The sequence below is a fragment of the Piliocolobus tephrosceles genome, chromosome 4, assembly GCF_002776525.5.
Source record: "Piliocolobus tephrosceles isolate RC106 chromosome 4, ASM277652v3, whole genome shotgun sequence".
In the NCBI taxonomy this organism is placed as follows: Eukaryota; Metazoa; Chordata; class Mammalia; order Primates; family Cercopithecidae; genus Piliocolobus; species Piliocolobus tephrosceles.
Window position 1 is genome coordinate 91,789,037 of NC_045437.1, and position 12,803 is coordinate 91,801,839.

Genomic DNA, 12,803 nt, shown 5'->3' on the forward strand with positions numbered 1-12,803 from the left:
ACCCAAGTATCTCTGTAGTAAGTTTTATTTTTTTTCAAAAACCTACTTAAATCTAGATCCTCTCTATTTGTAGCATTTCCTTGATCCATTGTCCTAGAAAATACATCGCTTATTTGCACAATCCTGTTGCACTGTAACAAAATATTTTTTAAAAGTCTAATTTTAAACAATGATTCTAGCATCATGAAAGTATTTCTTCAAGCACTGATTGAAATCCTAGAGCTAGCCCTCTGAGCCAAATCAGCAATTCACTATTTCTTTACTCAAAGGATCATTTTGTAATCTTTGTTCTACAGAACCCGATTAATTATTTTACAGTATTTCTCTTTCCCTCATTTCCCATTGATAGTGGGACCACCACTTTCTCAACCCATAGTCCTTCACCTCTAGCGCATATCAAACCCAATTATCAATCTCTTTTGTCTTCCCACCTATTCTTCCAGGGCAGTATCTTCTAACCATGTGACCTGCATATGAATCACACATGATTTCTGTAATTCTCTTTAAAACACTGGCTCGGATTCAGGCCTCATCAGCCCTTGTGCTAAATTATCATTTTCATTCCTCTTTTTGGAGATATTTGATAACAACTGTTTGGTTTTAGAAGAACACTTTTCTATATTTAGAATTTGGCTACATTTTAAAAATGCAATTACTAAAGAAAGTAACTTTAATTTCTATGTAAGATGTGGTGACATAAAAGAAGGAAGAACAATGATTTGCTTTCTTTCCCTGTAATATTTTTATTTGTTTAGGCTCATTCTTAGGGAAAAGATTTATATAGTATTAATACATTTATCATGTATATGTGTATAATATTGTTTTTTAAACCAGGTATAGTACCGTGATAAGAATAGCAGGTGTTGTATATTTTTGATGCATTATAAATTGGATAAAATGTCTGTCTTCTCATGGTATATTATCTGCTTAAAAGTCTTCTATGAGCATAATTATTAAAAAGCAAATGGAACATTAGCTTATGTAATGGAAATAAAGCACACTTTGCTTGAGAAATGTCCTATATATTCTGTGTTAAAACTTAAGGTTTTTGTTTCAAGCAATATAATTTTCAGATGTTAAGATAGTAAAGTTAAGAAACTATAACTATTTGCACACCCTCTCTTGTATTTGGTAGATTATTTTATCCTTGATAATATACCAAGATGAAGGACTTCCACTATATTTTATATAGTTCTTCGAATGAAATTATGTAGAACTTAAAGGATTTATATTTTATTTTCTTCCAACATAAATTTTAAAGAATGATTGTAATATCTAAGGCTGCATTTATCAGACATTGTCAATTTTATTAAATATGATGATGACAATTAAAGGCACAAGCTATTAATTCAAACTGCTACAATTCTATTTTAAAAAGCAACTTAGCAACTTCTTCCAATTGAGCAATTGTATCCTACAGCCACTTGAAGTAACAATTGCATATGTCTTAAGCTATTTGCTAGAGTAACCCACCAAAAGTTAATTTTTTTAAAGGACAATATCTTGTCTATGTCATGTATATGTGCTTGGTATTTCTCCAACTGTATATAAAACTTTCAAAGATCATACTTGAATTTTTCTGTACAGCTGCCTTTTCATTTTCTTTCTCTGAATAGACCCATAATGTTCACGGAAAATATCAAGAATAATAAATCCAAATCTTTGTATAAAATATACCTTCATGACACACTCAAGCTGGAAATCACAGGAACCAATAAAAATGCAGGCAGCCTCCTGATAATGAGGTCAGAAATACAAATAAATTTACTTTTAATGAAGACTGGAGGCACAGTAATCAAAGTGTTAAAATTCATTTCATGCATATCTCATTTGCTTCTTAGCTGATATTTACCACGCAATTCTGTGAGAAAGTAGAGGCCTAAGATGCTCCAGATAAATGGCTCAATTAATTGTACAGAGGTAGACCTCTTTGAGCTGAGCCAGAGCTGTGAGCTCTTTATTAAAAGCACTATTCTGTAGCCCATAACCTTGTTCCTTGACTCCTCTCTGGTTTCCAATTTAAACAAGTCCCCATGCGGCCTGCTCTAAAGGGCTTTGTCTCCCTGTCATTGTTAAGAGAGCTGAGGCATCCTGGAAGTGTGAAATCAGACCTCATGAGTTGAACGGTTCCCCAGGGAACGCCGGACTGCGCAGAAGGTCAAAGTCATGGGCCGGACCATCTAAAAGTGTCTGATCGCCGGTCTGTGACACAGCAAGTTGGGGGTGGGGGTTGGGGGGGGCGGGAGCTAGACTGAAGAGGACTGAAATTGAACACATCTTAATTAAAGCCCACAGACAGCAAAACAAAATGTTTTCTAGGCAGCCTGTCAAATGGGGCTTAAATTTAGCTCTGCTAATGAATCTGAGCTGCTAACTGTTATTTCTTAAGATAATAAGACTCTCACGGAAGCTGATAAAAAAACTGTAGCATGTCTTTTTCTGCTGTTTTGTTACTTAAATATTTTCCAACAATGAAGACAGTTTTCCAAAAGAAAAACATGGGAAAAGTCTATGCAAATAAAGGGGTAGTAAACATCTCTCTTAATAACTAGTAGGTTTCCAGACTACGGGGCTGGCAAGTCGCAAGTCTTTATGCATAGCCTTGTTTTAGAAAAAGATCCACTCATTTAAAGGGACTATTTCAGTGACACATTCTGTTAATTGTAAAATTCTTTCTCTCTCTCTCTCTCTCTCCCCCGCCCCCCCACCCTTTTTCTCTTCCTCTCCCTCTATTGTTTCCTGAAGGAGATGGTGCATTAATTTGCAAGATCAATTCACCTGGTGTGGAGTTTTATATTAGTGTACCTTTTAGTACAGTGAAAAGGTAGGACATCTTTTGAAGGGTTTCACAGTTCTCCCATATCGCTGTTTCTGAAACTGAGTGGCTGGTCTCCCTGGGGAAGCTACAACCTCTTCCTTAGGAGCTCAGAAAAAAAAAAAAAAAAAAAAAAAAAAACAGAAAGAGAGAGAGAACCCAGGGGAAAATGAAATGAAGGGGAGGGGCAGAGGAGAACTCTTTTCTCCTTCTCCTCTTAGAACTTGAAAGAACCAATAGGCCAGGTCTAAATACTCTGCAAAGAAAGCCTCACTCAATATAGGAGACTTGGAATGTTCTGTTGAGGCAGAAATTAGGCCCTGCTCAAGGAAAAGAATAATCAGAAGCTAAAAAAGACAAATGATAACACGAACTATTTCCTACCACCCAAAGAAAAAATATTTCTTCGCCGCCCCCGCCCCCCTCCCCCCCACCCCCACTGGCCTTTCCTCACAATTTGTAGAATTTTAAGGAAAACTTGATCTAGCTGCAGAGAGATCTTCCCCAGTGAACGCAGGGCCAGACAGTCTCCAGGTCTTGCTTTGATGGTGCAGAGAGACATTAACCTTTTCACTGGTTAGTTGAAAGGTAAGTAAGTTGTACTGAGAAGTATTTTTCAGTGACTCAAACTTTTTCCCTTATGAAGAATTTAGCTGACCGACTTTTCAAACCAGAGTGCCACTTTCTCAGGCTGTGAAAAGATGCCCACAATTTGACTGAAATCTCAATCCACTCTTGTGCCTTGCTCAATGCATGTGTATGTGTGGGAGTTGTAAATGGAGGCCTTAACCAGCAGAGTTAATCTCTTTTTTAAATCTGTATTAACCTTAATGATTTGAAGTGCACTGTCCAACACTGGGCTATTGAGACCAAAGAAAAAACTACCCTCAACCATCAACAGTTTATTAGGGGCTTAACTGAAGTGACCTACTGTAGTAGTGTTCAGCTGAACAAGGCTATAGGCTTTTTGTGGAAAGGGAAAGAATTGAGGGTTTCATTAAAAAGTAATTTGTGCTTTATACTCACTCATTCAAAGAGAGTCTCAATTGCTCTTTATTCACACAGAGTTAATACAGTATCACAATGTTTCTCAATGAATGTGTTGTAACAAAAGAAAAATTTTACATTTTGAAAGGGAAAAATTCTTTGTAACCGTAGTAAGATTGATGGCTACTTAAAAGACTATAGACTCTTTCTTTCCTGTGCTCATGTCTAATGATGGAATATTATAATTTAACATATTTTGCCAAAACAATGGGAGTTTAGCTTTATGTTCAGATCATTAAAAATATCTAAAAAATAGAGCCAAGTTGGTCAAATATAAATTTGTCTCGTTAGACTTATTTAGAAAAAGTGTTCTGAAACCAACCGTGTATCTTATAAGTAACAAGCTCATTTGTACCATGTCAGAAAATATTCTTGCCTTAGCACAGACAGTTACCGGTGATTTAAAAATCTCCCCTCTACATCGACAAAATTCCTAAATGGATGCTAACTTGAGGATTTGAAGACAGCGCTAGTCAATTGCCTCTTTTCAGACTATTGCCTAACAACTTGTAGAGTCTGACTGTTATTATCCACTGAGACGCACATCGTATCTTTAAAGTTCTTTGAACAAGTAAGAGAGAAAGCAGACAAAGAACTTTCTTGTGTCCCAAATTTAATGACAAAGACAAGGAAGCATCAGGATACACACATATATATGTGTGTGTGGTTGTGTGTGTGTATGTGTGTGTGTGTATTTTTATATATATGTGTATATATAAAGTATCCTTTTCAAAAGTAAAAATAATTTTTAAAATTGGTAGTATATTCAGACATTTCTGACTCAAATATATAGTCTTCAATTTTTGCCACCATCACAAATGTCGTAAAGACCACAGAAGGTCCAAGAGTGAGCAAGGTCAAAGACTGAATTATCTTTTTGCCCCTGAATAGTTCAACATCTCTCTTGTTCAATTCAGAGCACATTAGATTATAAGGTCAGCATGAAATGGGGAATCATTAGATTTATATCTCTAAAAGTGAAGGAAAAAATGGAGACTCTGTTATTTAGTATTCCCCAAATTAATGTTCATTTTATCAAATGAAAATTATGTCTCATTGAATCCCCAGGGGAAAGGCTATTGTTATTCACATCAATTTACATAGAACCATTAGGAGAGAAATATCTCTATTTTTTCCAGCTTTGAGAGAACATGTATTTTAACTTCCATAGTGGCATACAGGCCAACTGGGTTAATCTAGTTTGCATATTCATGAAGTTTGAAAATCAATGACAGCTTCTCTTCAAGAGAAGACAAACTTATACAATTCTATCCAATTGTATAATGGGCAGGTATGTAAGCTTTTGAAGTAAATGGTACATGCATTTTTCTAAAAGAAATGATTGTGCCAGATTAATTTGATTATAATTATACTAGAAAGAAATTTCATAAATAGGAAAATGTATACATTTTACATTAATTGTTTTGTACAAGGAGCCCAATTAGCATATATGCAAATATTACAAACAACCTACTCTCCCATTTTCAGGTATGCCTGTTTTGAAAAAATATGTGACAACTGTTATCATCTTCTTGATTACAAATGAGTTGATAATTACCTTTTTAAAGGAACTGTAAACTAATATTTTAAATTTTCTCACACATGGTCACTTAATAGGCAAATATTAAAATATAAAAATATTGCAGTTTTGGAACAAACATCTGCTATTTTCATTTGAAGACATGTTATCTTTTGTTTTTGATTCTGTTGAATTGATTAAAGAAATGCACAGTGATTTCAGATCCTTGGATGGTAGAAAAAGTACATTTCTTCCCGTGAAATAAGTTTGTTACCTCATTAGGATGATGTGGCTGAATGTTCACAATGGTAAGCATATTTCCAGAATGACAAATTGATATTTTCTTCAGAAACAGTGAAATTTGCACAAGTTGGTCAAGCCAGTCCTGTTTATTGTCTAACTCGAGATGGATAATTTAAGGAACAGTATAAACATCCCCCAAATCCTTATGAAATTAAATCATAAATGAATGGTCACATTGTTATAAATTCAAAATAATGATTTAATTCTGGAAATTGATGAAATAATTGCCATCAGCCCACTTGTTAATATGTTACAGAAATAGCATTATGCAAATCAGGAAGCTTTAAGAGACAAAACTAATGTGGACATTTGTATAGCCTTGTTTCCTACTTTAAGAAATTTCGAACAATCTAGAAGGCTTAGTTTAGATCCAAAATTATCTCTGGGATGTGCCAGGGAATTTGGATGACTAATGAGTTGGATCAGCAACCCAAATATCAAGAGTTCATACCAAATTATTGAGTATTATGCATCTAAACTTTTCAGTGAAATATCCAACAGATTTCATGCGTGTTTGAAGTATAAGTGTTGATGCTATGAGGGAAGCTGATTCTGTATAGCATTGGTTCAATACCTGGAAATAACAATACCTGGAAGAAGTATTCCTACTACATTGATTAAACTTTGAAGAAGGCAACAATTCAAAAATCATTTTGCTTTTTAGTGCTTATTTTTAATACATTACCCTGCCTTTAAAAAGCCGAGTTACTATAAAAATAAGGGGATTGGCAAATATTTTTAAGATCAACCCTGAATCTTTAAATTATTTACTTTGATGATCCATCAGGTGAAATGCAAAGTTGAATTATTAAATGGTGTAGACCTCGTGTGCTGCTTGATCTGAGCAATAGGAGAATTGCATCATCTCTTACCAGTGACGTCAGCAGCCATTAACCCTTCCGCTCTGATGACTTTCACCTGGAGAAATCCCACATCTTTCAGGTTGTGAAATATCCTCAATGGGCTCTGAAAGACCCCAACATCAGTATTAGAAAAGGGAGGTCCCAAGGAGTCTTAAAGAGTGTGCTGAGAAAACATTACATTTTTTAGTTTATCTTCAGACTTTGGGGGTAAGAAGATCAACATTAAACTAATTAATTATTATTTTTTTACTATTTTCCTCTTGGTGAGTTTTGGAAATTGCATGCACAAGCTGAGGATTAAATTACCTAAAGACTGTTTTCTAGTATTTATTTCAAAAGACTTATGCAATTCTACATAAGAACTTAAGTAGTTCTACATAAGTAAAATACATACATAATCTTTTAAAATAAATCAAGTTGATGACTAAAAATAAATTCAGGCTGGGAGCGGTGGCTCACACCTGTAATTCCAGCACTTTGGGAAGCTGAGGCTGATGGATCACAAAGTCAGGAGTTCAAGACCAGCTTGGCCAAGATGGTAAAACCCCATCTCTACTAAAAACACACAAAAAAATTAGCCAGGCATGGTGGAGGGCACCTGTAATCCCAGCTACTCGGGAGGCTGAGGCAGAGAATTGCTTGAACCCAGGAGGCAGAGTTTGCAGTGAGCCAAGATCATGCCATTGCACTCCAGCCTGGACGACAGGGCAAAACTCCAACTCAAAAAAATAAAATAAATTCAAAATAGTGAGTAATTTTTCTTAAATTTATAGTTTTATTTGCCATTTTAGTATGTATAGAATGGAAACTTTGATGCTGCATAAGGGGTTCAAGGTGTCATTTGTGTTTCTTTAGTATAAATTACCCTTCCACCATCATGAATCTATACCCTGCACACACACACACCCCGATGCGGATAATTGTTACTATATAACTAGATTTTCTGAAAGAATAAAAAAAAAAAAAACACATTTACTCCCATAAATAATTATCAATAAATGGTGAACAATAAATTATGGAATAGATATGTCTGTTTCCTTTTTTCAATCTCCTCTAGCAAGCAAACCACTCCAAGAAATATTTTCATCTATAGATATAATGGTTTGGAGATTAGTGGGGTTTTTAAAATTTTTTTATTTTTATTTTTTTAGAGACAAGGTCTAACTCAGGTTGGAGTGCAGTAGCGTGACAATAGCTCACTATAACTTCCAAATCCTGGGCTCAAGCATTCCTTCCACCTCAGCCTCCTGAGTGGCTGGAACTACTGGCATCTTTGGTTATTTTGGTGCAACCATACTTGGTTAATCTGTTTTTAAAAAAATTTTAAGTTCTATAGAAAAAGTCTTGCTATGTTACCCAGGATAGTCTCCGATTCCTGGCCTCAAGTGATCCTCCAGCCTTAACTCCCAAAGTGTTGGGATTACAGGCATGAACCACCACTCTCAGCCTAATTATCAATATTAAATCTCACGTTGTTGGATATGTAACACTCTTCAGACTTTGGGGGTAAGAAGGTCAACTAAGTTAATTATTTTTTCCTACTATTTTCCTCTTGGTGAGTTTTGGAAATTGCATGGGCTAGATGAGGATTAAATTACCTTAAGACTATTTTCTAGTATTTATTTCAAAAGACTACTGTAGTTCTACATAAGTGAAAGACAGACACAATCCTCTACAGTCAATCAAAGTGATGACTAAAAATAAATTCAAAAATAAATTGATGACTAAAAATAAAAATTTTTCTTAAATTTATAGTTTTATTTGCTATTTTAGTATGTACAGAAGTATGGAAACTTCAATAGAAAAAATGGATCCAAATGATAAAATCTATTTCACTTCGTAAATTAATAACAGTGGTGTTTTATAAGTGTAGCACTTGAAGGAATTAAAAGAGGGAAACCAATACAATAATTCAGAAGTCTAATTAATGGGCACAAATACTTTGAGAGTAAAATGAACCAACAGAATGCTAATATGCATTTGTTTATTTATACTTCGTAGCATTTTTCTTATGACACGATCAGCACTTCTCAGTAAATCAAAGCTACTTCTTTTTCATAATCTATAAAATGTTTCATAATCAGAGAACATAACATACTTTTGCATAATAAAGTTAGCTATTAAAATGTTACTAGAGTAAAAAGCACTCCCATCACCATATTAATAATGTGAGAATACTGACAAGCAAAAGCTTACTGTGATAGGAACTTTATCAGTCCCGTATGACCAGTCATTGTTTACACTGAGACTATGACCTTGGTATATTGAGAGGAGGAAATGTGGATATATAAGTAATCTCATAGCCTAACTTTTTATAAGAGTGTTTAGCATGAGGATTAACTGTTAATATTTTATTGTTCTTAAACAGTTGTTTATCACCAAAAATCTATTTAAAATACCCAGGTGACCAAGTTCAGTAAAAATGCACTTCTCTCTCCATTTAAATTCCTGTAACTGAAGGGTTTCACCGTGGGGGCATTAGACAACAGAGTATAATCAGAGGTTTGTAGGCATGTTGTGTTCCTATAGTAACAGCAAGTTTGGAAAGTTTCTTATCTCAGAGCTTACACAATGTTGTAAATCAGATAAGTCTCTGACCCTAATCATGGGGAACAGGTTTATCAAAAAAAAAAAAAAAAAAAGGTTTCTGTACTTTAATTTTCAGAGGCAATTTAAATCAAGTTCTATTTTGACTAAAACAAATATAATCAGTCCTTGTGTCTGAGAATCATTTCACATTGGTAGCCTCATTCCACAGACATATTGTCTTCAGGTGCTTCGGCTCTGATCCTCTGCTTCCCATTTGGAGTGGTAATTATTGTTTGAAGGTTTCATTTCCCCAAGTCAGCTGACACTCCATAATTTATTACAAATTTCAACGGTTAAGGCCAGTGACACATCGATTATAATAAGAAGTAATAAATAAATACATTGGTTTAAAAATGTAACTTCATCAAGAGGTATTCTTGCCTTGCTATTTACGGTTATTTTAGAAGGCCTAAAAACCCGGATGGCTTCTGAAGCCAGAAATTTCCATAGCAGAGGAATCTATGATTTGCTGTGAATCCTTTCAGCCCTCAATAGATGGGAAAAGATTGAAATGCTCTGGAGAGGAGTCCTCTTTATTTTTTTAATGAAAGGCTGTATAATATATTTTCTCTATGACTGCAGCAGCTGTCAGGGAGAGCATCTCAGTTCAGCTCTATTACGGGAGAGGCAATACCCCATCCTATGGCATCGAGATGCTCTGAGGGGCCAGAGCTGATTGACAGCTTGTCACCGTGACGTCTTATTCCATCTCTGTTATGGAGAAAATTAATGTCACACCACCAGCCTTATGACTCGCTGTCATCTTAGAACCGCTCACCTTTTATCAATGCTCTAAATAACATTTCAAGCCCATCGTCTCACGGTGGACAATCCGGTCAAGGGACATTAAATCAGATGACTGTGAAATGTCATAATAAAAATGGAATGCTAACAACTTCTTCTCTAAACTAGCTCCTCTGGTTTTTAAACTGTGACAAGGGGGAGCAAGGGTTCAGCATACCCGTTCTGAAAAGGTCATACAATTGCTCTTGGTCTACTACCCATTACTACCCGCCCCCTATTGACCTTCCCTCATTTCCTCCTCCCAAAAGAGGAGAAAAAGAAAAATAGAATTAGCCATCTTCTCAGAATGTGGTGATCAAAAAATGGCTCACAGGGTAATGTTTGTTTACTTTGTGGGGCTTCAATCCTCAGCAATGAACAGCTAAACAGCAGCAATGGAGGGCTTTGTTTAGGGCTGCTTCATACCAGAGTGGGGGCAATTCATCTGCTCCCCTGACAGTGACCAGTGTCAAACTCCTAAGTTTGACCTCAACTTTTAAAAAGACACATGTTCTTGCAGGAAAATATAGAAATAATTCTCCAAACAACCTCCATTATATGTTTCTCCAAAACAAATGATATTTCAGATGTGATATGGCATTCATTCATTCATTTCATGATCCTTATAATAAAAAGGAAACACACTGAAGCCTAATCCATAGGTCTTTGTCCTTTCGTGGCTATGAGTAAATATAACAGATGTGCTATGTTACCTATAGCGGCTTAGTAGCAGGCTTGTCTCTAGAGGGAGGTATAAGCCTCTGCCTGAAATTCAAGGCTGAAAAAAAGTATGTTTAAACATGGTTCTTTTTTTTAATATATTGAGCAGAATACAATGTGAGAATTAAGTCAAACATCTGCATAATATTTTACATTTTATTGAAAAAAGACATGGAAACAAATACTCAAATTCTGAATGGAAATGGCCAATTGCCATTCAGTCATGCAGTAAAAAGAAAAAAAATTAATAATAGGTGGATTACTTCTAATTACCTAGGCAGCAATATCCCCTAATATATGGGATAATATCAAAATATTAATCCATCAACTATAGTATTATAATGCCTAGAAGAATTTTTATATTAATATACTGATTAACTCCATTAAAATTGTTGTAATTCATGAGGCTCACTTCTGGTAACAGAAGAATATGTTTTGGTGGATCCCACAACATAAAATAATCTTCATAATTGCAATTATATATTAGAAGATGTCACACAATATCTTAGGCTCTTAGGTAGTTTAAAAATATATACTATTTAGCCTTGCTAAGTCACCTCTATTAAACTGTTTATGATAACACCATTGGTGGATGAGTTGTACAAGCATTAGCAGACAGCTGATTCAGTGGAGATAGCCAGAATAAATTTACTGAAGCGCACATCCTGCTAATCTGTTTGAAGAATATTGTAGAGCATTAGTACCAGCACTTCATGTTATCTGCACAGCCTGATAAGGTACATCTTTATTAAATTCAGTTATTGAAAGGATGTCAGTCAGCAAATAGGAATATTTTAAAGTCCAAAAAAAAGTGGTTCTTTGTTAGTCGGAGCTTGGTTTCATGGCTGAGTGTCTAGAGGAGCCTTCTAAACACCTGGCGGCACTGTACAATACAAGCTTTGTCATTTTAAGTGGAAAAGCTTTTTTCCCAGCTTCATGGGTACTAAGGCATTTACTTTTTCAAACCTCCATTGAGAGAGAATGGTGGAGTAAGAGCTCCCCTCTCTGTTGATTCAAGAAAACTACATGGTGGGAAATGTCCAGTGGGAGGATGCTGGGAAATAGTGAGATTTGGTTGTGAATATTTCAGTTTGGTAAAATTTGAGGAGGGTAGTCATTTTAGTGATTCACTATTCCATACTATCGTTCCACATTCGATCGAAAAGAAGGAGGCTTCCTTTAATTCGATTTCACATTCAATTAAAAAAATTAAAGGAATGAAGTGAGGCTTTCCTGAGCAGCTGAAAATAAAAATCACTCCTGTGAATACTCTTTAGTTACCAAGGTACTAATTAACGTAAGTACCATTAACTCCATCTCAAACTTGGAAAGACAAAGAAATTTTAATTGCAGCTACAAAGAATCAATAAATTGATTTTAAAGTCACGTTGTGTAAACTTGGTCTTCCTTTATGGGCAGCATCCCTGCATGATAAAATCATTGAGTAGAATCTCAGAATCCAGAATTTCCTCTAGAATAGATTCTAGAGAAGATCAAGTCTCTAGACATGGGTGGGTAATGCAAGTGCTTCTGCAAAGGTCTGGGTGGCATTTGTTTTCACTCTGCTTTTTACTTGTGCCAATTCTTCCATCAGACAGCTTCTCAGAAGTACTTCTGTCCCTCCAGGTAAATTGTTTACAACCTCTTCTAGTCACATGTGACTCTAGAAGGAGGAGGGTTACATACGTACATATCTCTTTAATATCTCCTCTCGTTCCTTCTGGTCCTCCAGGGAGTTGATGGAGAGGTCAGAGATGCTGACTGTGGCTGATGCTGTCAGAGTGACCAGCAGCACCAGGTGTCCCTCACCCTCTTCCAGCTGCAACTCCAGCTTGTGCGTCTGTTCCCTGCTGAGGGCTGACAGGTCGACCTGGCACCTAGAGACAAATGTTTTGAATCAGCAAGTGGCTTTTTTTTTTTTTTTTTTTTTTTGCCATATCAAACAGCTTTTCAGAGCTCTATGAAAAATAAATCAATAGAAATATTATTTGGACCACTGGAAGAAAACATCTTTGAAGTCAGCTGACTTTCTTAACAAAATTCAGACCCTGATTATCATAGGGTCTGTAATTGTTTATTTCCTGTAAGATACAAAAACTATGCTAATCTGAAATTCTATTATTACTCACTATCACGGTATTCATAAAGTGGTAAGGACTTCCTA

General features: G+C 35.5%; 1 protein-coding gene across 10 annotated transcripts in view; it reads right to left on the reverse strand.

Annotated features, from left to right (window-relative positions):
- The window catches only part of MCTP1 (multiple C2 and transmembrane domain containing 1), a 594,518-nt gene that overhangs the window by 176,918 nt on the left and 404,797 nt on the right, over positions 1 to 12,803 (reverse strand). For all 10 annotated transcript variants that reach the window (XM_023212153.3, XM_023212158.3, XM_023212156.3 and 7 more), the window contains 2 exons: positions 12,330 to 12,516; positions 6,557 to 6,650 (listed from right to left, as the gene is read on the reverse strand). In XM_023212153.3, the coding sequence (XP_023067921.1) occupies positions 6,557 to 6,650; positions 12,330 to 12,516 (281 nt within the window). The remainder of the gene's footprint in view (positions 1 to 6,556; positions 6,651 to 12,329; positions 12,517 to 12,803) is intronic.